The 25044-nt window shown below is 40.9% G+C and overlaps 1 protein-coding gene across 7 annotated transcripts in view; it reads right to left on the reverse strand.

Moving 5' to 3' along the window:
* The window catches only part of hnrnpa3 (heterogeneous nuclear ribonucleoprotein A3), a 51022-nt gene extending 31534 nt beyond the window's left edge, over positions 1-19488 (reverse strand). Inside the window, exons 1-12 of one of the 7 annotated variants that reach the window (XR_013577957.1) lie at positions 19343-19488; positions 15758-15880; positions 14161-14307; positions 13860-14070; positions 11707-11799; positions 11503-11622; positions 11076-11150; positions 9858-10019; positions 9658-9780; positions 9276-9371; positions 6983-7052; positions 1616-4766 (exon numbers count right to left, since the gene is read on the reverse strand). Coding sequence is in view for 4 of the 7 variants with exons in the window: in XM_078552035.1 (XP_078408161.1) it covers positions 9292-9371; positions 9658-9780; positions 9858-10019; positions 11076-11150; positions 11503-11622; positions 11707-11799; positions 13860-14070; positions 14161-14307; positions 15758-15880; positions 19343-19348 (1140 nt within the window). In the remaining 3 variants the exon portion in view is untranslated. Of the gene's footprint in view, positions 1-1615; positions 4767-6511; positions 7053-8819; positions 9191-9275; positions 9372-9657; positions 9781-9857; positions 10020-11075; positions 11151-11502; positions 11623-11706; positions 11800-13859; positions 14071-14160; positions 14308-15757; positions 15881-16367; positions 16392-19342 lie in introns of those variants that run through there. The other 6 variants (XR_013577955.1, XR_013577956.1, XM_078552035.1 and 3 more) reach the window with 6 other exon arrangements.
* Between the last annotated feature and the right edge of the window lie 5556 nt (positions 19489-25044).

Genomic DNA, 25044 nt, shown 5'->3' on the forward strand with positions numbered 1-25044 from the left:
AAGGGGCTGATAGGTGAGATTGAAGGAAGGGAAGGTGGGGGCGTGAGGGAGCATGCTCAACTCATCCCGCCACCCCCATGCAGCTCTTGAAACTCCCAAATTTACACCCTGGGATCACATAACATCTGAGGCATTAATAGGGTCACAGGGGAAAAACTTGGGAAGCAATGCCATAATTGTTCATTCACTGTCTTAATCTGTAATTGTGTCAATTTTATTTTCTTCAAAACACTCCACTTCAAGGTTTTAGTCACACCCTCCCAATAGTTCCTCTCTAGCATCGCATTTTTTTGTGAAGCTCTTTTGGGAAATTTGACATTAACAGCATTCTATAAATACAAATTGTCTCACCATGACTTTAAGATAATCTTACAATCTTGTGTGGAAGTTTATTGTTTGAAAACCTAGATACATCATTTCACAAGGCTTTCACAGTCCACTTTGCTACTTGAGTTATAGTTAACCCGATTGCTAACGTGCAAGCAATCCTGTTTGTCCTAATTAACAGTTTTTGATGGTTAATTATTTTATTCATGTTTGAATAGCAACAGAATTCAGACACTCATGATGACAAACAACATTTTACAAATCCCAGTCATATTTTTGTTATAAACCTTGGATAAACACTATACTAGTAACTTTTGCTCAAAATGTCTCCCTTCATGGAAATATTAAAACTACAATGATGTTGGGGGGGGGGGGGTGCAGGAGGAGAGGCAGGAGACACAGGTTAAAAAGGTCAACACAAATAATCAAACATATTATGATTCATTCTTCTGACGGCACTCTGCCAGCTTGTCACAACATTTAAAAAAAAAGTGGTTAATGCCAACACCCACAATCACTTCTAGCTTTCTCCAACTTGCTGACCGCCTTTAAAGAACAGGATTGAAACAAAATCTAAGCTGAAGATTTGCTTTTCTTTTTCAACTGACTTATTTAATATAAAAACACTAATTATAGGTACACATTTATGCTGCTTCAGGTACTCCCCACGTGTCAATCAAGGTATTATCAATTTCTTACTCACATTGTGTTATTGCTTTCTAGGCTGCCTTGACTTGTGTATTCTGGAATGACGTAGCTTCTGTGTTACGAGTGATGTTGAAACAATCATGCATTACATTTACCAATTCCAATATTATTAACTAATTTATGTTAGTTCAACTTACCTTCAGTTGTGGAGCAAACTGCCTCCCCGCTAACATGTCTCTTATTCTTCGTGTCAAAATGTCTGATCAAAGCAATTACTTAATCCTGTTATGTGAAATATTATCCATTTTCTTATCCTCCAGATTCCCTAGATATAAAATTAAATCACCTCTGTCTGAATATTTAAACAATGCTACAGAATGTTCGATTGTTATCTTAGTCAAATTTTTGATATTCCTACCAGGCTGTCCTATTGTCACACCAGCTTCTCATATTCACGTGTATACCTTGACTACCATCTCAATATCAGCTGCTTTAGGACTGTGTTTATTAAACAAGAGCTCATTACTCATTTCTAGAATGAGGTCATTACAGATGTAATTGTTTAGTAACAAATTTCATTTTGAAAAAGCAACAGGTAAATTAGGGAAAAATGAAGGAAAGATACTGGTAGATCTGAAGATCATCACCTACAAATTAATTTATTAATCACCAAAAACATGTACACCAGTGGATAAGAGGTTCATTAAAAATTAATCATAAAATGAACTTAAGGTAACTTGTATAGGCATGACATCATGAGGATTTTGCCGATTGCCTACATGCTTACAAAGAAATCTCTTGTAGAATTGGAAACGCTCCATCTGATGGTCCAAATGTAAAGTGAGCTGATCCATTCATGATGGGACATAGGACTTGGGGGCAGGAGTAGGCCGTTTTGGCTCTTTGAGCCTGCTCTGCCATTTGATAAGGTTATGGCTGATCTTAAAGAGCCCAGTTCTAAACAGGTTGCAAAACTAAAAAACTACCCTTTTCACTATCTAATTTCATCACTTAATGTGCTGGTTTTTAAAAAGTCTTAGAGAACAATTGAAGGAGAGGTTTGCTATGGATCCGATAGAGAACAGAAGTTCTACAGAAAACATAGAGCCAAAGTTATGCAAATTAAAAAGGAGCACAAGTGTTTGGATATATTAGCTGCAATTAGTCACTGAATTTGTGGCTTCCAATGGGCAACCTATAGACTCAAAGCAGACATTTAAAATCAGTTGCTTGGTAGTATAGAACTTGAATATTGCCGGAAAGAGAAACACCTGCCAAAGCATTTTGTCTTGCAGTCATCAGGACAAACACAAGAATGCCAAAATTCAAATGATCACAACAATTTATACTACTAACGGGGGTGCTGATTGGTTGGCAGGTTGACTGGCTGAGGTATTGTCATGGAGAAAGCAATGGGAAACTATAGGCTCCCCAAGCTCTTGAGTAATTGTTAGTGCAGCTATTAGCACATTCAAGATTGGGCAGCACTTGCTGCCCAATCATGGAATCACATCTAACAGTAGATGTTTTGAATTTTGCAAGCACAGGTTGGTTGAGTATGGTCTGTACTCTGCCCATTACAAACAACTGAAGAAACATGCTGTTCGATTTGATCAACCATCCATCGAGACATATGGCCTACATACCTGGCATTGCATCAGCTTGGAAATTCATAAAGTTGCTCAATTATGTGTTAGGTAGAACATTTTTTGGACTGAAGGCAGCATTCTGTTAGTGGGAAAAGCACTCACATCAATCACTGCATAGTAGAACTGGAAACAGCTCCCTTAACCTTTTGTTCAAATTTGGAATACTTTCCCGGGGTAATTTGAGGTAGATGGGGCACTTTTCAGGCCCGAAAGTGACAGCCTTTGGCCCATGTGCGAATTTGCATGATACACAGTGAACAACGACCTGATCAGGATAGCTAAGGTTCTGCAGGATAGCTTTGATGCACTTTTTCTGCATTGAGCTTGTAAACGGGCTCTAGCCATTTGCTCACTTTACAAGATGGCTGAACATACTGCTACCATGCACTGGCAGCAGGAGTGATATTTTCCTCTTAATAGGATGCAGCCGTCAGTCCAAAAAAGAACTATTTTCTGCCTATCACACAATTGATGAACATAGTGTATGAATTTCAGTGCCAGCGCAATCCTGGTACATAGGCCATATGCCCCATCAATTCGCTGATTATGAACAAGCTGTACTCAACCGGTCAGTGCTTGCAAAACCCAAACTGTGCACTGTAAGATGTGACTGGGCAGCACCTGAACAATCCTGAAGATCAGCTGAGCTAGTAAAGTGGGTTCATTTACACTTGCTAGAAGAGACATACATTCAGACACTGGTATCTATTCTCTGTAAACAAAATGAATACATTAACACTTAGTACCTTTTTTGAATTATCCAGGAGCTTGGGGAGCCTATAGATTCCCGTTGCTTTCTCCATGGCAATGCCTCGGCCAGAGTCAACCTGCCAACCAATCAGCACCCTTTTCCCCATAGTATAAAAATTGCTGTGATCATTTGAAATGTGAAATTGTGTTTGTCCTGATGAGTGCAAGGTGAAAAGCTTTGTCAGCTCTTTTCAGGAACAGAATGGTCAGCTATCAAAAGCAAATCATTTACCTGCCAGGGATTTGATGTTCAAACCGGAACTGTTGGGCTTAAGAAACCAAAATGAAAACTGGTCTTGCGTCATCCCAAAATGCTTCAGGAGGCAATAGTTTCATTTTGTAGTGCAGTCACTTACCTGGATTCTTTATTTTCCCCCATGCCCAATTGCTGATACACAAATTGACTTTCACTGCATATGACTGATGTACAAAAAGTTTATCACTAAACTTACAACGTTTAAGTTAAAGATTTGTGTATTTGAATCCCTATGTCTATTCTAATCCAGCATTGTCCAAAAGAAATTACTTCATGAGGCACAGGGATATCATTTTGGCCACATGCAGATAATTGTCATAGAAACACCATACACAGTACATTGGCTTGAAATGTTTGCTCTCTCCACAGATGCTACCTGAACTGAGCATTTCCAACATTGTCTTTATTTCAGGTTTCCAGCATCTGCAGTTTTGCAATAATGTTGCTGGTGATCTTATGGTGCTGAAGCCCAGCATTTTCACCAAGTAAACACACCACAAAAACCTCACTGCTTTTCATCTTGTCATTTTAACAATACATGCACAAAAAGGTTAAAATATACACATCCATACTTCACACTGAGAACTTAGACTGCACGCTGAGCAATAGCCTGTGTTTGCTAACTGAAAAATGTCAATTAGTCACATTTGAATTCCCAGTTAACCACACTGACCAACACTGCTCTAACCTTATAAAAACGATTTTTAAAAATTTTCATCTAACATCCATGTCCACAACAGTTGACCACACTCCTCCTGGGGCATTAGCAATTTACAATATTATGCCTCCTGTACCCAAGCCCAGGTCTACATATCAGGCAGTTGCTTTGGATGGGTTAATGCCCAGCCATTACAGCTGAATTACATTCTGCACCCACACACTCCTCCTACACTTTGAACTCTGTTCAGTGTAAAATAAACAGTTTCATGGATCATAGCTGTAATTGACCAAATACAGTTAATTTAAAATATGAATATAAAGCACTGACAATGAAATTTTTTCAACCTTAAATTTGGTTTTAGCTGGGAACCACCAAGCTGTACCCTCAAACATGTCAAACTTTTGGGTGCAGTAATATTGCAAAACAAAAAAAATACACCATTTCAAAATAAAAACCATGTTCATGGGCAACAGCTCTGTAATAAAGAAACCAAAGGAGAAACAGCTTTACTTAACGGTAATTCTGAGGGGGTCTACATTTGAAATATTAACTTATTTGCTCCCTCCAGAAATGCTAACAGACCAGAATATGCAACTTCTTTGATTCAGGTTATCCTGCCTTTCTCCGGTTCTGCACTCAATTCTGCCATTCTAACAGAAGGAGGATCTGAACAAATTTTGTTCAGCAGTGGGGAAAGTCACAATTCACTACTATAACATTAACAGCAGGGAGATATATGAGCACCTCCCATGCACGTTATGTGCCTTTTATCTCTCTTCCTCAGCCCAAGGGATATCGCTAATTTATCAGCTCAAGTCGGGTGGTTTGCCAATAAAGCCTCACCCAGGACGTGTTAGTACTTAAGCTTAGCTAACACTGCAGTGCACTTACTCAAGACAGTGTTGCCAAAAGCTGCAATTTTTCAGAGGAGATGTAACCAACTCTTAGGCAAATGTAAGGATACAAATCCCTTCACTACTAATAGCAGGGAACTTCAGAGATCCTGATCAACCTCTATCTCATTACTGAGTTGCACTTTATCAACGCTACTTGAAAAAATGTCTTGGAACAGTGATGTGTGGATACGACTGTCTAAATGTAAGCTCTTATCATTAATTAAACAAAACAGTGCAGTTCTGAAAGGAATTCTGGAGCTCCCACGCATTTCACTATTTGGAGAAAAAATGATGAATGCAAGTTTTAGTTGAGAATGGAGGTCAACTTTAAAAAATTTTTCTAAACAAACTGTCTGTGCTCCTCTTCCATCAATGGAATGGTGCACATGCTTAGCGATAATGCCAGTGCAATCACAAACTTACGAGGATTAAGAGCTGGTCCTGCAACAATAACTATGACAAGTGTTTTAAAATAAAATTGCTCTTGGGATAGGAGTCACTGGCAAAGGCAGCATTTATGATCCATTCCTAATTGCCCATAAGCAGGCAGTGGCAAGGCACCTATCACTGCTAGGCTATTTCAGAAGGCAGTTAAGGGTGAACCACACTTGGTGCGGGTCTGGAGTCACACGTAGACCAGACTGGTTAAGTATAGCAGATTTCTTGCTCAGAAGGAAAATAGTGAACCAGTTGGCTTTTTAACCCCAATCCAGTAGTTTCACTAGCTTTTTATTCCAGTTTTATTAATTAATTGAATTTAAATTCCTCCAGCTGTCATGGTGGGAATTGAACTCATCACTCCAGGCATTAGCCTCTGGACTAATTGTCCAGGTAACAACACAACTATGCTATTGACCCCTGCAAGCAAATCAATCATTGAAAGGGTATTGTAGAGAAAGTGATTGTCTACATAGTCGGGCTGCATTTATTAAATGATCTGCCATATACACCGTTCACCCTAAAGGGTGTTCTTTTTTGCTTCTGGGATCTTTAGTTATTCTGTCACAGGAATAAGCGTTTACATTTGTTACGCCAAGCCAGAGTGAATGAAAGAATGGCTGTTATCTTTCAATATGGCAGGGGCTGAAAGAGTATGCAAATATAGTTAGTTGAGACAAAACAAAGTAATTTCATAGTTCAATAAAATATCTTCAATCTTACATACAAAATTAGATCATTTTCTACACATCTAAATAACATAGCACATAGCTGAATTTAGCAACATTTTAGTCTATGCACATGAACAAATCCTGTTAAAAATGTAACAGACAGAATTAACTTAAAATACTTTCAGTAGATATTTTGCAGTGGCATAAACACAAAGTCAAGTTACATAAAAATCTTTATTAAAAGCAGATATAATAAAAAAAAAAATCACTGGATCAATAAACAAGTTAAATTCAGGGAAAAAGAAACAATGAATGACAAGATCACTTAACAGCATGCACTGCTCCAAAAATCATCTTCACCTTTGTTCTAGTTTTATTTAGTATCAAGTGTAAATTAACCACTCCCTATTTGATTATGGTGTGACAATTATACCTTCAATGCTGTGGTTTCACAGGTCGAGAGGAAAGCAGAACTGGATTTACTGGGTTCGTGGCACTCTTAGGACAAGACCTGTCTGAAATGGGAGTTATAGCCAAATGCACAATCACTGTTTTGTTATAAATTATGCATTAACATTGTTTTGTTACTCTGCATAATAGTTGTAGAATGAAACTGATAGAAGTTAGAATCTATGGGAAGAAAATTACCACACTAAAGTTATGACGCACTTTTTCTCCAATCTTACCATTCCAGAAATTGAGCATTAACGTAGTATGCAACTTGCCACAGTAAAAATGGGAGACTTCTTATCCAATCTGTAAATTAAGCAGATCAGTTATTCTCTTGACTTGATCCAAGAGAATGAATTTCTCCTTTTATTAATGCAAAGATGATAAGTCAAACCTTACCTACGCTCAGCACTTTCCTTTCAGGTTTGACTGCTAGTCTTATTACAAGTGTTTATGCTGCCCTGATGTCCCTTCTAGTAGCTATGGCTGAGTTGGTTCCACAGGTTGTAGACTCTTGCTAGACTCTCTTCATTACTTCAGCTGTCATTCATGGCCAAGCTAGCTTTAGATAACGAAGTTTCCTAACAGCACAGCATTTTCTGCTTTTCTTTCCTCTTGAAGATGTGGCTCTTGTTCCTGCCTTGCCACTCTTTAATTATGACTTGTCCAAATGCTGCAGTAGTCCTGTCTTAGAGGATCTCCATGATTCACTGTTCTAATGTGGCTCCACTGCAGACACTCAGTCTTTTCAGAGTGTTCTTACAATAGCTTGATATCTGTAACTTAGGGAAGCAATCTACATACTATGCGAATCTAGTTCTAGAAGTGATTTGCAGATTTAATCTTACATACTTTTAAAATACATGCAATTCTGTTAACGGCTAAATTGCTCATATAACTGGACGTAGTAAATTTGAAAAATGTCAGCTAGTGATTTCCTTGCTGAAAATCTCTGCAAAATAATGGAAATCACAAGCATTCTCTCATTTAAGTTAATCCACTTTAAATACTACCTGGTTTTACATCTGTAATTTCAAAGCATCAACAGTTCCCACCAAAATGAATAACAAAGCAAAACAATTGTACAGTGGAAATTGCAGCTTACCAGTGTCACCAGAATTAATTCAAGGAAAAAAAAATCCTGCTCCTTAAACCTGTTGTTAGGTCAAGCTTGTTCTTGACCAAATGTTGATTACTATATAAACGATAATACCAATACCTTGTATTATTGCACACAATCCTAATTACCATATAAAATTGCAGAATGAAACCAAATAATCTGGTTTAAGGTACTTACTCTAACTAAAAGTGTAAATACTTTAACCATCGATGCAGTAAAAATATTTGTAAGGAACACATCTGTTAACTGTACTACAAAACTTAAGTTAGAATCAAAAGATTGTCATGTAATACAGCTCATTCAGGTTCGTTACAAGAGCAAAAATGTAATTCTGGTGACAGCATTTTCCATGCTAATTCAGCCATTTCCTGCATTAACCAAAACCATGTAAGTTATACATTTATGGCGATTTTTAAACAAAGAACATATTCCTATATAGATTTCTGAGAAGTAACTCCGTATTTCTGAAAACCAATCGTACGCATAAAGCTTCTGGCGATCAATTAAAATGTACACACATGCTCCTTCGTTCCAACCTCAAGTTAGTCTCTAGAGAATAGGGATGGAAAAATCTCAAACAGGAACAGACAGCTGTCTCAATTTAGAAATGTTTGCAAACATCCTGTAGTGCAGCAACTTTCCATATGTTCTACTCAAGTGAAAATTTCATAGTGAAGAGCATTTACTAGCCTGATTTAAAAATCACACCACACTGAACTCAGACATTCAATAACTGATCAGGAGTGCCTCAAAAGAATTTAAAATTTGAAGATCTATTCTGTTATGTCTATCAACTTCACAGGTTATTTCTTCCTTAGAACTTGAGTTTGGTGAACCTAACATGTCAATTTAGCTTTTGGACTTCCAGTAATCTCCAGCGTGTTGAGAAGCCTAAAAAGTAAATAGAATACCTTTCTGGATTAACAACGGAGAAAAACTTACTACACAGATCATTTAGTTAAAAAGATCTTATCCTTTTTATTCCCAATTCTACCACCACAAATTACATGGCTCAACAGCTATGGTAATGAGGAAAATAAAGACATTGCTAGAACATGAGGTTTTTTTAAAAAAACCTCAGGAATGTACATCTAACAGCAACTACATTGCAACAAACAACTGCACTTTTTGTAATCTCTCTATAGGAAACAGTCCTGAACAAGAAATGATCTCATGTTAATGCTGCAGTGACTTTTCTGACTACTGGACCATCGCTCTTCCTGTGGGCAGCCTTTACAATGAACTTGGTCGATATTCTGTCTCAAAGTAACCTGCAGCTTTCCTGACAACTCCTGGCTCATCCTCTCCTGCTAAGAACTGTTGCCTGTTGAATGATACAGGATAAGAGTTATTTATTGTACCGTGAATTATAGATAACTATATTTTCATGGAATGGTGTTGAAGCTTACCTTTCAGTAAATGCGTTCAATATCTTCTACTATAGCCACCACTTCCACCACTACTACCACCACCACCACCACCACCACCACCAGATCCATAGCCACCTGAAAAAAAGCCTTATAGTGACTAATGACAAATTTGAACTCACATATATCATGTTAGGTTTTATTGGAACTGCTTCCCAATCAAAAACAAAATCCTGGTTATGTATTTAACAGCAGGAAAAGACTGAACTAATCAAGGGAATAATATATCCATCAACAATGTGAACAGAGTTCCTGATTTAGTATCCTAAATAGCTGACTAAACACTGGGAAGTAATGCAATTGCAGTCTCAAATGCAATGAATACAAAAGGGGTTTCTTTTCTATATGGAGCACATGTACTCACCACCATAGGGACCAGAGTTCCGCCCATAATTGCTATTCTTCATGGGTCCGTAATTTGATGATTGGTTAGGATAGTTTCCAAAGTCATTGTAGCTCCCACCACTGCTGCCACCACCAAAATTTCCTAAAAGTAAAACATTACAGGTTAATTCACTGTTTGTGTACATCTTTTCCTTCAATCTGCAGCAGTCAAAATCTTACCTCCAAAGTTTCCACTTTCATTGTAGTTGTCGTAGCCGCCGCTGCCACCACCACCATATCCTCCTCCACCTCCACCACCACCTTGGTTGCCAAAACCTGGGCCACCACCGCCATATCCTCCTCCTCTACCACAGTAACCTTGGCCACCTCCAAAATTGCCACCTGAAGAACATTAGTAGGTATTTATATTAAAAACCCAAGAATTGATATAGTCTTTTACCCAAGCCCTTCGGCACCATCCTTTCACACAAGGGTGGGTTTGATGAATCCTTCCCAGGGCATGACTAACCTGTTCCAAACTGTAAATTAATCATACAAGTGACTGTTATGATGTGCTCCAATTTTCCCTCACCCATTTGGTGCTCAGTCTATCCAAACCAAAATCATGATCTTAGTTGTTCTGCATCATTGGAGAATTTAATGCACCAAATGTTTGAACTGTTGATTTTGAACCTATAATGTTGACTTCCAGGGAATTTTGGTGGGGGCGGTAGAAGCTAATTTGAGACTCTGAAGAATGTTACATCGATATAAAGCATGACTGTATAAAAAATTTACATTTTTTTCCTCAGGTCCTTCAACCAGATTAGTATAGCTGGAAAATAAAGTCATAAAAATGCAATGTTGCTTCTAACCACAGATGTGACCAGAACAATCTTCACAATTTACCAAAATTAAGTAAATTCAAATGATCTTTATTTTACTCGTCCTAATTTTATAAGATTTCAAAGGTTTATCCGGTCCAGGTTTCATAACTTAACTTAGAACTTTTAATAATACAATGCAGCAGCTTCTTATTGCATTTTTTCTTTACCATTCCCTAACATTACTTCCACACTAAATTAGCTGGCAAGAAGCCCATTTGCAAAGAGCCACTGGCAAAGGGCTGGGAGTAAAAAATGTCTCAGAAGACAGTCAATATTAATTCCTTTATAAGACACACTTAAATATTCTGAACTCAAAGGTTAAAAAGCAATTCAAAGCAAAAGAAACCTCAATTTGACAACTATATGAGTTAAAAGCTAACAGATACAAGACATTTAGCTCCTATTGGCCAAGGTAAACAAAGTTGTAAAGTCAAAATAGCTCGCTTACAGAAAAGTAAATTATTAACCGACCATAACCAGAGAAATTTGACAGGTGTAAGCTTCAGAAATCTGCTTACACCGGAAGATTAATGCAGCATCCAAAATACTGATATTTCAAACTTATACTTACCATCACCAAATCCATTATATCCACCGCCACCACTCCCACCATAATCATCGCGGCTACCTCCAAAATTTCCCATTCCTGTGGGGTTGGGGGAAAAAAAAGGTAAAAGGAAAAATGCTGAACGTAGTACATTCACAAGCTAGTTTCCTCATCTCCATCCTGGCTCCCTCACTTAAAGTTACAGAAGAGAGGATTGGAGGTATCATAATGGAACACAAAACTGCATACAAATGAATAGTTTAAAGATATACAAGTGATCCACACCAGATAAAGGAATCACCACTATATTGAGCTATTCTGATGAGCCTGCCATTATCCAATTTAGTTAACTTAAAAATGTAATTATCTTAAAGATTATTGAATAGTAAGTGGTGCCAAATTTACCATCATCAGGATTTTGAAAAGTCCAAGCTCAATTTGATTGGCATACCTCTGCCACTGAAATTTCCTCCTCGGTTAAAATTTCCTCCTCCATTTCCACTTCCAAAATTTCCACCACCACGGCCCATGTAATGGCCAGGGCTACTGCCACCTCCAGAACTACCACGTCCTTAGAAACAAGACAGATAATGTAAATAGTTAATTCAATTTTCTCTCCTTCCCTCCCTCCATCCATCTTATCCTCTCCAATTACCTCTTTGGCCAGATCCCAGCCCCTGCATCTCCTGTCGTGAAAGTGCTTTTCTCACTTCACAGTTGTGTCCATTCACAGTGTGGTACTTTTGAACTACAAATAAAGGAAAAAAAATCAATTGTTAGTTTTCCGAAATGCCACAATATTCGAAACAAGTTTAAAAGTGACACTACCTGGTGCAAATAATCACAACGTAGAATTTTGCAGCACAGGTGGTGGTCAATTGATCCATTCTTGGATCTTGGAAGAGCTATCCAATTTAGTCCCTTACTCCAGATTCTCCCCCAACTCCTAAACCTTTGCAAAACAGTTGTCTTCAGGCACTTGCCTTTATGGAATCTGCATCCAACAAACTAGTGCATTTCAGATTTAACAAACCTCCGAAGACCTCATTTTCCCCTTTAGCTCTATACCAACTATTTTAATGCTGTGACCTCTGGTTGTCAATCACTTTGCCAGAGGAAACAGTTTCTCCCTACTTGCTCTACAATCAAAACCCCTCAATTTAGAAACTTTTACAAAAGGTCCCTCCTTACATCTTGTCTGCTCCAAAAAAAACCTCCAGCTTCTCAATATCTCCACATAACTGAAGACCCTCATCCCTGGTAAACTGCCTCTGTACTCTCGCTAAGACTTTGATATCCTTCTTAAAATACATCCAGAATTATACACAATATTCCAGCTGAGAGCAACCAATGATTTGAAAAGGTTTAGCAGGACTACCTTGCTTTTGAATTCAATGTTCCTATTTACAAAGGCAAGTATTCCATTTGCTTTCCTAACTGCCTCATCAACTTGTCCTGCCACCTTCAAAGATCTGTGAATATGCACCCCCAGAATGCTCTGCTCTTCCAACCCCTCAAAATAGTATCAAGATTATACTGCCTCTCCGCATGGCTCCTCCCAATCTGAATCGCTTTTCACTTCTGCATTAAATTGCACATGCCCATTTCACCAGTCTATGTCCTCCTGAAGTTTGCTACCATCCTCTTCATTATTTACTATGTTGTTAAGTTTTGTATTTTCTACAAACTTTGAAGTGGTACTCTTGCATTCAAGTCTTTGCCATTATGTACAAGAGAGACAATGGGTCCCAATACTGGCCCTGGGGACCCCACTGCAAAATTTTTTCCAGTCAGAAAAATATCTGGTCACCATGACTCCACCTCCTATTCCTCAGCCAACCGCTTACCCAAGCTCCCATCTGATTAATTCCATGTGTTTCTATCCAATACATCCTGTGGTGCTTTATCAAATGCCTTTTGAAAGTTGTTACAATGGTTTCTAAGATTATGCATTAGAATGTCTTTAAACTTGGGTTAAAATGAAGTGTGTCATGTGACTATTCCAAATTCTGCCCAACAAGCCTAGCTTAGTAAAGGGACTGGCTGAGAAAGGTGTCAAGTTTTAACGCCTAGGAACAAATGGCAGTTACACTAACAGTAAGTAGACTTGCTGGCTCCAAGCTTGATGCAGAGGAAAACAGCAGCAGTTGATGCGGTCAGCTGCTGTAGGTTGTGAGCTACCAAAGCCGGGTGCAGGAGGGAAAGATAGTCTCTGGTTGAGCAGATGCATTCTGTAACCATTCAAGGAATCAGATTCGCCTTGGCTTGGCGGCCAGGAAGAAAAGAAAGAATCATTGCAGTGGCCTTTATAATGGATTTGGGAAACTCCGAAAACTGAGGGAAGTGCCTAGAGATGGTCACTCAAAGTTACTCAGTGAAATGGCAAAATGTGAACATTGGCCTCAAACTTGAGCAGGCCCAATGCTAGAGGGTATAGCTAGGATCATAACCAAAGCATTTTCAGGGAAATTGTCTGTACATATTTTGGTTATATTTATCAAATGCAGTATGAAGTGGCGCACTATTAAATACATTACCTTTTGGACAAAAGAAGCTGACATGACGGTTAACAGTCCAAAGACAAGTTTCAGATACCAAATCACTGATTTATTTTGTTTCTCTCCTGCTTAGTTTGCTGGTATCCAGTAAAATGGACTTAACGACTTCAACCAGAGTATAAATTTATTTTCACACATCTATTTACTCTTCTACACTGTAAATTTATTAGCTGCCCAGAAAGAGAACTAGCAACCCACTCCACAAAAAACAAACATTCAGGTCAAACCTATTTACATAAAAACCACGTACCAACAATTTTGTCAACAGAATCATGATCATCAAACGTGACAAAGGCGAACCCTCGTTTTTTCCCACTTCCACGATCAGTCATAACTTCAATATTTTCAATCTTGCCATACTTCTCAAAATAATCTCTCAGGTGATACTCCTCAGTATCTTCTTTGATACCTCCAACAAATATTTTTTTCACTGTTAAATGGGCACCAGGTTTCGTAGAATCCTGCAAAAAAGCAACAAATCAGTGCTGTTCTCCATTTTTAAGCACCATATCCGGTTGCAAAAAATTATATTTGCATAAATTACAACTCGCCTCTCTTGACACTGCTCTTTTTGGTTCTACGACACGCCCATCAACTTTGTGTGGCCGTGCAGACATAGCAGCATCCACCTCCAATACAGAAGAATAAGTCACAAACCCAAACCCTCTTGAACGTTTTGTTTGTGGTTCTCTCATCACCTAAAAAACAAATAAAACAACTTTATTCTAAGTGCCTACACATTTCTTTATGTTACACAAAGTGTTTTCCTGGTCTTCCATTATTTGTTTTGTGCTTATGAGCTATCTTCCCTTACAAAATGGAGATGGCTTATAGGCTTTTATAAGTTAATATTTGCTATGTGAAAAGACATAAGTATATTGAAATTAATTGAAAACCATTTTAATGTGACTCAATGTAAATATGGAAAATTGCCATGCACGTTCCATTCAAAGTAAAATACCAGAGATGCAGCAGTAGGTATTTTCAACACCAAGGCAGCATCTGCCAAAGTATGACACAAATGAGCCATGTCAAAACGGTGTGGATGGATGGGAAACCCCTCCAAAGGCAGAAGTCCTACTCAACACAAGACGGTAGCAGAGATAGTCAGGGGGCTAACATCAATGCCACATGACTTCCCAGCAGCAGCTTTTGGGAAGTGCCCTTACCCCAACCACCTTCATTAATGGCCTTCCACCCCATCACAAGTTTAGAGGAAGGGCTATTTGCCGACAGTTCAACTCCATTCACAATTCCTTAATGAATGAAACAACCCATACCAGACTACAATAGGATCTGAACAACTTCCACACACGGGCTAGCAAGTGACAGGTAACATTCACACTGCCAAAGCAGCAGACAATGACCATCTCAAACAAGAGGAAGAGCTGCCACCTTCAGTCACAGACAACATGATCATTGTTCTTCACCCATCATTAACATCTTGTGGTGGTGTGGGGGGTGGGGTGGGGCAGGATGGTGTAATCACCACTAATAAAATGTTGAATGAACTAATCACATCAACATCATGGCCACAAGAGCAGGGCTGACCATTGACTGTTGATACTCAATGGCTCTCCACAATCTAGAAGCCTAAAGCCAGGGATATGATGGCATACTTGCCACCCAGCCCAGCCACAACACTCAAGCTGCCAGGTATCATCCATGGTAGACCAGTTTGCTGACTAGTACTCCAACCATTGAACTAAACATGTACTCCTGTTGCCTGTGCACGAAGGCTGATGTACAAACTTGTCAATATTACTTTGAGAGTCATATTGAGATAGAAGAGCAACAAATACCACCAAGGTCCAAGCCATGACTTGGATATATAATTGCCACTTTACGATGGAATCAGAATCTTAATTCCCTGCCTAACACCACTGTGGGAGCAGAATCTCCAGGACGACTTCAATGTTTCAAGAAGGCTGAGCAACACCTTCTCAAAACAGCCAAGGACACACCATAAATATAGCCTTGCCCGGGTCACCCACATCGTAAGAACTAAATAAATCGACTTGTGGATTTCATAGGAGTTGGAAAACTTGATAGTATCCATCCTTCATCAATTAAAGAAATCTGGACACGTTTAGGGAATTTTTAAAAATCACAAACCACAATCTTATAAGCAGAAATAAGCAATCTTACCACACAATCTGTTAACTGTCCCCATTGCTCGAAGTGCTCCTTTAAACTCTCTTCATTAGTTTCAAAACTCAATCCACCAATGAATAGCTTGCGTAACTGCTCTGGTTCTTTAGTTTCTTGACCCTGCAAAACAACAATGTATGCTCTGTAAAATGCAAACAAGCAGCTAGTGATCATGACCTGCAGTGAATGAAGCAGAAGAGTCTCAATTTATAAGCTGCCCCTTAGATTCCTGTGTACACAAATGGATTTTCAGCAGGATAAGATTGTCAAAAGACATATGAAATAAATTCCTCAGTTTAGTAAAGAGGAGTTCAGTGCAACAGAAAAGTAGGATAATAATCTAAAAACTGTATCACACAACTCTGAAGCATAATTACATTAGCTGTAACATGCACAACATTTTATTGTCCCACTCGGGCAAAATTGGGGTATCCAAAATACAAGTATGCTCATGTACTGGGAAGCTGTGACAGCGAGTGCCAACATCAAGCAACTGCAAAACCAAAAACTCCCTTAAAAATTACACCAACTTCATGTGAGAAATATATTTTTAAATTTATTTTTCCTTATATATGAAATTTAGGTACTGTACTTTCGCAATGCTTACCATAGCTCATGCAAGCAAAGAGTTGACTGCTGGTTCGAGAATAACTCTTTGCATTGATTGTGACCCAATCAATTAGGCATTAGCGACAGCATATTACACGAACCTGGACATTTACTGAGACAAAGGGTAGGACGTTAGAACAATCCATTCCCAGTCTTACTGAAAACAGATTGAGCCTGTCTGCAGAATGTACAGTCTAATGGTAAGTGGCAGAATGGTTATTCTGTCTGCACACCTCTGATTGTATTACTAAAGATCCTGTAAGACAAGGTGTCTGCATGCTAACTTTGTACTGTGAATGGTGCAAATCAATTGCTTCTATCAAATATGGTAGAATAAGAACACAAAAAAAACTGGAAAAACTCACAGCAGATCAGATAGCATCTGTGGAGAGAAGAGAGTTAACATCTTGGGTTGATGGCCCTTCATCAGACTCAATGATAGAAATGAAGTTTTTAAGCCAGTGGAAGTAGGGAGGACAGCATAGGAGATTAAACAACAAGATTTTTATGATGCAAGAGCCAAAGAGGGGGGTAATGGGTATAGTTAGAAAAAAGGTTGTGTCTAAAGGAGGCGTGAATAGCTACATAAAAACCATTTGAATGGAACTTGAAGGGATAAAGAAAACAAAAAGAAACACAGAACAAGATTGAGGTAGAGGTTCTAAGATGATCCAAAGCGGTTGAACTCTATGTTAAGACCAGAAGAATGTAACGTGCAGGGTTGAAAGGTAAAATGCTGTTTTGAGATTGTGTCAAACTGGAACCTTGTAGCAGGACATGGACTGAAAGGTCAGCATAAGAGCAAGGTAAAGAATTAAAGTGACAAGTGATGGAAGCTCAGCATCATGCTTGCCAACTGAATGGAGGTGTTCCCCAAAGTCACCTATCTGCATTTGGTCTCCCCAGTGTGGGGACAACCACATCAGTGAGTAGCAAATAGTTTACTGAATTGAAAGTAGTACACGTAAACCATTATTTCAGTTGCAAGGAGTGATTGAAGACAGTGAAAAGGGAGGACATAAAAGGACAAGTGCTGCATCTCCTATGCTTGCATGGATGGGTGCTGTAGGAGAGAGTGGGGGAGGGGAAGCTGAGTAGATTAGGGTATTGTGGAGGAAGCAGTCCATAAGGAATGATGAAAAGAGAGGGTAGGGGAAGACGTATTTGGTAATCCTGGATACCAGTACAAGACAGGAGCAAAAAGGCCTCTCCAAAGGGGTCCAGCACACAAGCGGACAGGCTCACAGAAAACAGAAGGAAAGGAACAGCAGAAAGTCACACCAGGTCAGAACTAGTGTCGACCTGTGTCCAAGCTGCTCCAGAAAGTAAAAAGCCATGTGTGGCTTGTAAGCTATCACCTGTTTGTTAAGTATTGCTTTAGTACTTAATCCATTACATCAAAAATACTATTTATCAACTTTATATCTCGTCAAGAACCCGAATAAAGGTTCAAGTAATTTATAAAACCGTAAAGCTTCAGCAACAAGCCCTGGGTACAGGGATATTTTTAAACACCATACAACTAGACTGCAAAATGTGAATTGTTTTGCATCCAGGAGGATCATGGATTCAAATGCTTTCAAAAAACCTTTCAAACTTGAGATTCTAGTTTTGAACCACTTGTATCTTTCTCCACCCACCACACACTTGTTGCAATATGATCCAATAGATTCCATTCTTCCGACGCAAGTTTAAGAAAGAGCTGTAAGCTAATCACCAAGTTGCCCCCTATCTGCATCTAAAATTCAGACATCTACCGTCAGCTGTGGCTCAGTTGGTAGCTCTCCCACCCAAGACATAAGGCTCCAAGCTCAAGTTCCATTCCGCACAAAAAAAAATTCAAGGCTGACACTCCAGTGCAGGAAAGGTAATGCTGCATTGTCGGAGGTGCTGTCTTTCCGGAGATGTTAAAACGAGGCCTCAAATAGCCACTTGAGCGAATGCAAAAGATCCCACTGTCCTATTGCATTCTGAAGTAGTCATACTGCATTCAAAATGTTAACTGTTTTTCTCTCCACAGATGCTGCCCAGACCTGCTGAGTTTTTCTAGCACTTTGTTTTTTTATTCCAGAATTGCACGTATTTCAATTTCACCTCTGGCTGAAATAAGGTGACAGCAGTGTCAAACCAGACCCATTTTCAATACAAACATAAACAAAATATAGTGTACACAAAAGTAGGCGCAAATAGGAACAAATGATCAACATCTGCTGCTGATAACGCAGGAACTTTATCAGGAAGCCCAGGATCAGCAGAGCTAGGAGTTATGAAATCCTGGACAACGGTAAGAGTTCTTAAAAACAAGTCTGGTTGGCTCACTCGACCCAATGATAGAAAAGCCAAAAAAAAAACTCATGACGTTCCTGTAAAAGATAATTTTAAAAGCAAAGTTGCACAGCGTAGAATAGTTCAGACCACACTACTCCCCAGCTCTAGAGCGAAAGCGGCCTTTGCATCATATCTAAACTGCACCCTTTGCACTTCCAGGTTTAACCTTAAAATCGGAAAGCGAAAGGAGGTCAGCAATCCTGTGGCAGTCCGGCTGCTTCCAGAGTGGAACCGGTTCCACCCAGTGCGGGCAGTGCGCCAGCCGCCGAGCAGCCTCCCGCCAACAGCAGCTCACCTGACCCCGGCTTCACTCCCCTAACGCTAGCCTGAGGCTCTCACCACCGCTATCGGCAAACACAAACCGCGTATTAATCATTAACTAGCAGCGCCGCCATTTTAAAGTCGGTGCAGAGTCCATGTTACAGCAGCCGGTACAGAAAGAGCCACAAAGCTGAATCTAGAGGCACAAGCCGAGGACATTAGGCTCAGGGCCGCCGTTAGCAATCGCCTCACCTCAGCACCTACGACAGGGCGAAACTCAGACCCGCGAAACGAATAAATACATTATTAAGAAAACGGAAGGGCCCGAACGGGAAGAACAGGGATCGGAAGACAGCGAAGCTGGGATGAAGACTACATTCTTACCTCCATTATTTACCGGGAAACTGGGGCTCAAGAAAGCGCGAGAGAAACACGAAATCGTTTTATCGGAACCCGGCAGACACTGCGGCACCGAAACACCTCCCCTCACTGCGTCACTCTCTCCCTCCGCCTCCAACACTGCGTCGCTCACAGAAACACCGCCTCCAACACTGCGTCGCTCGCAGAAACCCCGCCCCTCATTGGCCCCGCCGCCACACGCGCGTCGCCCAAGGAAGCCCACCCCCTCAAGCGTCACTCACTGGCCCCCGCCCACAACAGAGCGTCAACCAAACACACGGCTCCGCCCTAGATACATCATTCACATTGGCTCCGCCCAGTTACATTGGCTCTGTCCCAAGACTGCAATCAAATTGGATCCGCCCCAAACACACGTCAATCAGTCTGACCCCGCCCCATTTACGTCAATCACACTGACCCCGTTCCACATGCAGTAATCACGATATCTCCGGAGCGTGGAGCACGCCGCGTCAATCATACTGGATCCAGCGTCAATCACACTGGCTCCACCCCTTGAGCGCGTCAATTACTCTGGCCCCGCTCCTCAAGCGTTAATCACACAGGCTCCACCCCCTTTGGAGCGCGTCAATCACTCTGGCTCCGCCTCCATTCACATCAATCAAACTGCCTTCGGCCCCGAACGCGTCAATCACCTGACTTCGTCCCCAGGACGCGTCAATTACATTGACTCCCCCCACCCTAACACCGCACCAAATTACAGGCATCAATCACACTAGCTCTGTCTCACAAACACTGGCTGCACCCCACACTGCCGCAACCACACTGGCCCCGCCCCACATGTGTCAATCACACTGGCCCCGCCTCCACATACGTCAATCACACTGGCCTCGCCTCCTCATGCGTCAATCACACTGGCTCCACCCCACACACGTCAAGTACACTCTCGGACCCACACTACGTCAAACTCACTGGCTTCGCCTCCACACCGTGTCGATCATACTGACTCCGCCACCAATCGCGTCAATCACTCTCGCTCCGCCCCATAAAGCGTCCATCACACTGGCCTCACCGCACAAGGTGTCAATCACACTGTCTCCGCCTCCACAGACGTCACTGACACTAGCTCCATTCCCACACGCGTCCAACTCACTGGTTCTGCCTCCATGCCGCGTCAATCACCTTGCTCCTTGCCCCACACTGACCCTGACCCACGCGTGTCAATCACATTGACCCCGCCCTGATAAGGGTCAATCAAATTGGCCCCGCCCCCAAAGCGTCAATCACACTAGTTCCGCCCCCAAGTGCGTCAATCACAATGGCTCCGCCTCCACAACGCGTCAGCCACACACCTCGCCAATCACATTGGCTCCGCCCCATACCGTCTCAATCACACTAGCCCCGCCCCCTAACAGTGTGTTCACCCCAGTGGCTTGACCGCCTCAAAAGTGGCTCAGTCAGCTGGGTGCTGAAAGTTAGGTTGTTTGGGAATATAGGATGGGTCGAGTGCAGATGTGTTTGGCGGGATGGAAAAATAAAGGCTGTGAAGGCATTTTGTACGGGCGGACTGGGATCCGGCTTAGCTGCATCCTCCACAAGGCAGGCAGCCATTTAGCCCAGTTGAGGCTTCATTTAGGGGCCATTTTGCGACGCTGCTGGTATTTCACTGATGTTGCAGGGGGTTAGTCCTGGGAAGGGGTTTTCCCTTCGCCTGATCTCTCCTGCGCTTTCAGGTCTCCATTTCCTGAATTCTATGCAGTTAACAGGTGTTGCCTCCATATTGAGATGCCTTCAGGCTCTGGGTTTGTTTACCAGCTTCCTAAACTAGGCGTTCCCATTATTTTACTTTTAAAGCTCAAGTCCCCAAACTAAAAATGATACTGTTAAAACATTATAATCATGAAATGAGACATTTCGCAACACCGCCCCCCCACCCCCCAGGAAAAATGTGTTATTCTTACCATTTAAAATATAACAACTTACCACATTCTGCATAGTTTAACAAGTATCCTATCACATACAAAATACATTTAACAGTATTATCCGCGAATCAGTCTATCTTAACATTTGTTGCATCCATAGTCAGGAGCCATGATCCAACTGAAATTTACAATTCTTCTTGTGATAGCTTTTGTTTCTGTTATGTATCCGAAAATCCATTTTGTTGTAAGAGGAGCCTCCTCATTATCCACACGCGAAGTTTCAAGCATAGTCTTGAATTTGTTCAGACTTTACCATCACCGTTTCTTCATTGTTCAAATTCTAAAAGAATTGCCCAATTCCACATTTAAATTGTTTTCCTCTTGCTTAACTGCAATTGTATCTTTATTTTCAAACCCATTTTTCAACTCAAAAACTTCCGGATTCCCTTGTTGCGATAGCAATCTGATATGGTTTCTTTTAGTACAAGCAACTCGTTTCTTCATTGGTCAAAATCCTCCTTAGCCACTTAGATGCTGCTTTTGTTCGAGCAGAAAGGCTTGATGTTCCTGTTTAGCCTGACCTTTGAAGAGTTTGGAGTCCTTTAATTTTTCTTGATTCCACTCAACGAGTTTTGTTTAATTCTTTGAGTGAGGTGGATAGCTTCATTTTGGACCTTTATTATATGTTGGAACAAATGGGATTCAAATGGATTTTTTGTAATTTATCCACTTCCCTGGATTTCTACTGCTGTATTCTGCGTCTCAGCTAGCAAGTACTTTTGATTGGTGTTAGGTGTCATTAGCCCTTCAGTGTTACTTTAAAGCCTCAGTCCTCCTAGGAGGGAACTTAATTTGAAACTCTGCAGGCACCTTTGCTGCCTCTGTAACTTCCATTAATAGGGTGGATACATCAGTATCTTTACTTTACTCTCTGGCTCAAGAGGACTACAAATAGGCAAGGGGTCCTTGCTTGCAAGAATAGATTCCTTACTTTTGTCCACCGTCCCCCCAACACACCGCAGTTAGGTGTGTACTATAGGCCCCCAAACAGTCAGGCAGAGATAGAGGATCAAATATGTAATCAAATTTCAGAGAAGTGTAAAAGGAATAGGGCAGTAATAGGGGATTTTAACTATCCAAATTTTAACTGGGATAGTTTTAATGTGCAAGGTAGGGAGGGAGCAAAATTCTTAAGTTGCATCCAGGAGAACTTTTTTAGCCAGTACGTGGAAAGTCCAACAAGGGAGGGGGCAGCTCTGGGCCTAATATTTGGAAATGAGCCCAGGAAGGTGGATGTGTATCAGTAGGGGATAGTGACCGTAACTCAGTTAGATTTAGGATAGTTATGGAAAAAGATAAAGTTGGGCTGGGAATAAAAGTTCTAAACTGGGGAAAGGCAAATTTTACTAAGATGAGATGCAATTTGGCACATGTGGACTGGGAGCAGCTACTTGCAAATAAAGCAGTGTCAGAGCAGTGGGAGGCATTCAAGGAGGAAATGTTCTCTTAGGACAAATGGGGGGACCAAGCCTGGAGAATTCTGGATGTCAAGGGACATAAAGGTTAGGATTAAGAAAAAAAGAGAAGCTTATGGCAGATACCGAGGGCTCAATATGGCAGAATCCTTAGAGGAGTATTATAAGTACAGAGGGGAATTTAAAAAGGAAATTAGGAAAGCTAAGAGAGTGCATGAGAAAGCATTGATGGGTAGCATAAAGGAAAACCCAAAGAAGTTTTTTAAATATATAAAGGGTGAGAGAATAACTAGGGAAAGAGTAGGGCCAATTATGGACCGTAGAGGTAATGTGTGTGTGGACCCAGAAGACGTGGGTGCGGTCCTCAATGAATACTTTGCGTTGGTCTTCACAATGGAAAAGGACGACGCAGATATAGACATCAGGGTGGAAGACTGTGAAATATTAGAGGAAGTTAACATAGAGAGAGGAGGAGGTATTAACGGCCTTAAAAGTGGATAAATTCGCAGGCCCGGATGAGATGTATCCCAGGCTGTTGAGGGAGGCAAAGGAAGAGATATCAGGGCCCCTGGTAGTAATTTTCAATCCTTTCTAGCCACAGGTGAGGTGCCAGAGGACTGGAGGACTGTTAACGTCCCATTATTAAAAAAGGGAGGAGGGATAGACCAGGAAATTACAGGCCAGTCAGCCTAACCTCGGTGGTGGGGAATTTACTATAAAGAATTCTGAGGGACAGAATATAACTGCACTTGGAGAGACACGGTTTAATCAGGCATAGTCAGCATGGATTTGTCAAGGGAAGGTCGTGTTTGACAAATTTGATCGAATTTTTTGAGGAGGTAACCAGGAGTATTGATGAGGGCAATGCATTTGATATGGCCTACATGGACTTTAGCAAGGTTTTTGATAAGGTCCCTCATGACTGGTCAAGAAAGTAAGAGCCCGTGGGATCCAAGGCAAAGTGGCACGTTGGATCCAAAATTGGCTGAGTGGCAGGATGCGGAGGGTGATGGTAGAGGGATATTTCTGTGACTGGAAGTCTGTTTCCAGTGGGGTTGCGCAGGGTTTGGTGCTGGGGCCCTTGCTGTTTGTGGTGTACATAAATGATTTGGACTTAAATGTAGGAGGTATGATCAAGAAGTTCACGAATGACATGAAAATTGATAGGGTGGTGGATAGTCAGGAGGATAGCCGCAAACTGCAGGAGAATATCAATGGACTGGTCAGGTGGGCAGAGCAATGGCAAATGGAATTCAACCCTGAAAAATATGAAGTAATGCACTTGGGGAGGGCTATCAAGTCAAGGGATTACACTATGAATGGTAGGACCCTGGAAAGTACTGAAGATCAGAGGGATCTTGGTGTGCATATCCATAGATCCCTGAAGGTAGCAGGGCAGGCAGATAAGGTGATTAAGAAGGCATATGGGATACTTGCCTTTATTGGCCGAGGCATAGAATACAAGAGCAGGGAGGTTATGCTGGAACTGTATAAAATGCTGGTTAGGCCACAACTGGAGCACTGCGTGCAATTCTAGTCACCACATTATAGGAAGGATGTAATTGCACTGGAGAGGGTGCAGAGGAGATTTACCAGGATTCTGCCTGGGCTGGATGGTCTGAGCTATGAGGAAAGATTGGATAGGCTGGGGTTGCTTTCCTTGGAGCAACAAAAGTTGACAGGGGACCTGATAGAGGTGTGTAGATTTAAGGTAAGAGGTAGAAAGCTAAGAGGGGAGTTGAGGAGAATTTTTTTCCCCCCCCAGAGGGTGGTGGGAATCTGGAACTCACTGCCTAAAAGGGTGGCTGAGTCACTAACTCTCTTAACTTTTAAGAAGTATTTAGATATTCACTTTCATTGCCATAACATCCAGGGCTATGGCCAAGTGCTGGAAAATGGGATTAATGTAGTCAGATCTTTGTTGACCAGCACGGACATGATGGGCTGAATGGCCTCCTGTGCTGTAGATGTCTATGAGTCTATAAGTGATAAAACCATATTCCCTGCAATATATTTTCCTATATAAAATTCACATGATTAATTGTCAATTTGGACACACCAACAACAACAAATCCCTTTACTAAAGCACAGTTTAAATTCACAATGGGATAGACACACTCCTCATCAATACCCTGTATCAATATATTTTTATTCAGTGAACTTTTTGAAGGAAAGTCTAATATTTTGATAACTAGATCTGAGCTGAACTGGTACCTGTCAGGATAACAATTGTTTTTACAGCCTTCCTTGGACAAAAATGGAGTGACTGCCCCTTCACATTAAAATTTCCAGAATCCCTGATGTCTCTATTTACCCCCCCACCACCATAAGT

Source organism: Cetorhinus maximus, chromosome 11 (assembly GCF_964194155.1).
Source record: "Cetorhinus maximus chromosome 11, sCetMax3.hap1.1, whole genome shotgun sequence".
Taxonomy (NCBI): domain Eukaryota; kingdom Metazoa; phylum Chordata; class Chondrichthyes; order Lamniformes; family Cetorhinidae; genus Cetorhinus; species Cetorhinus maximus.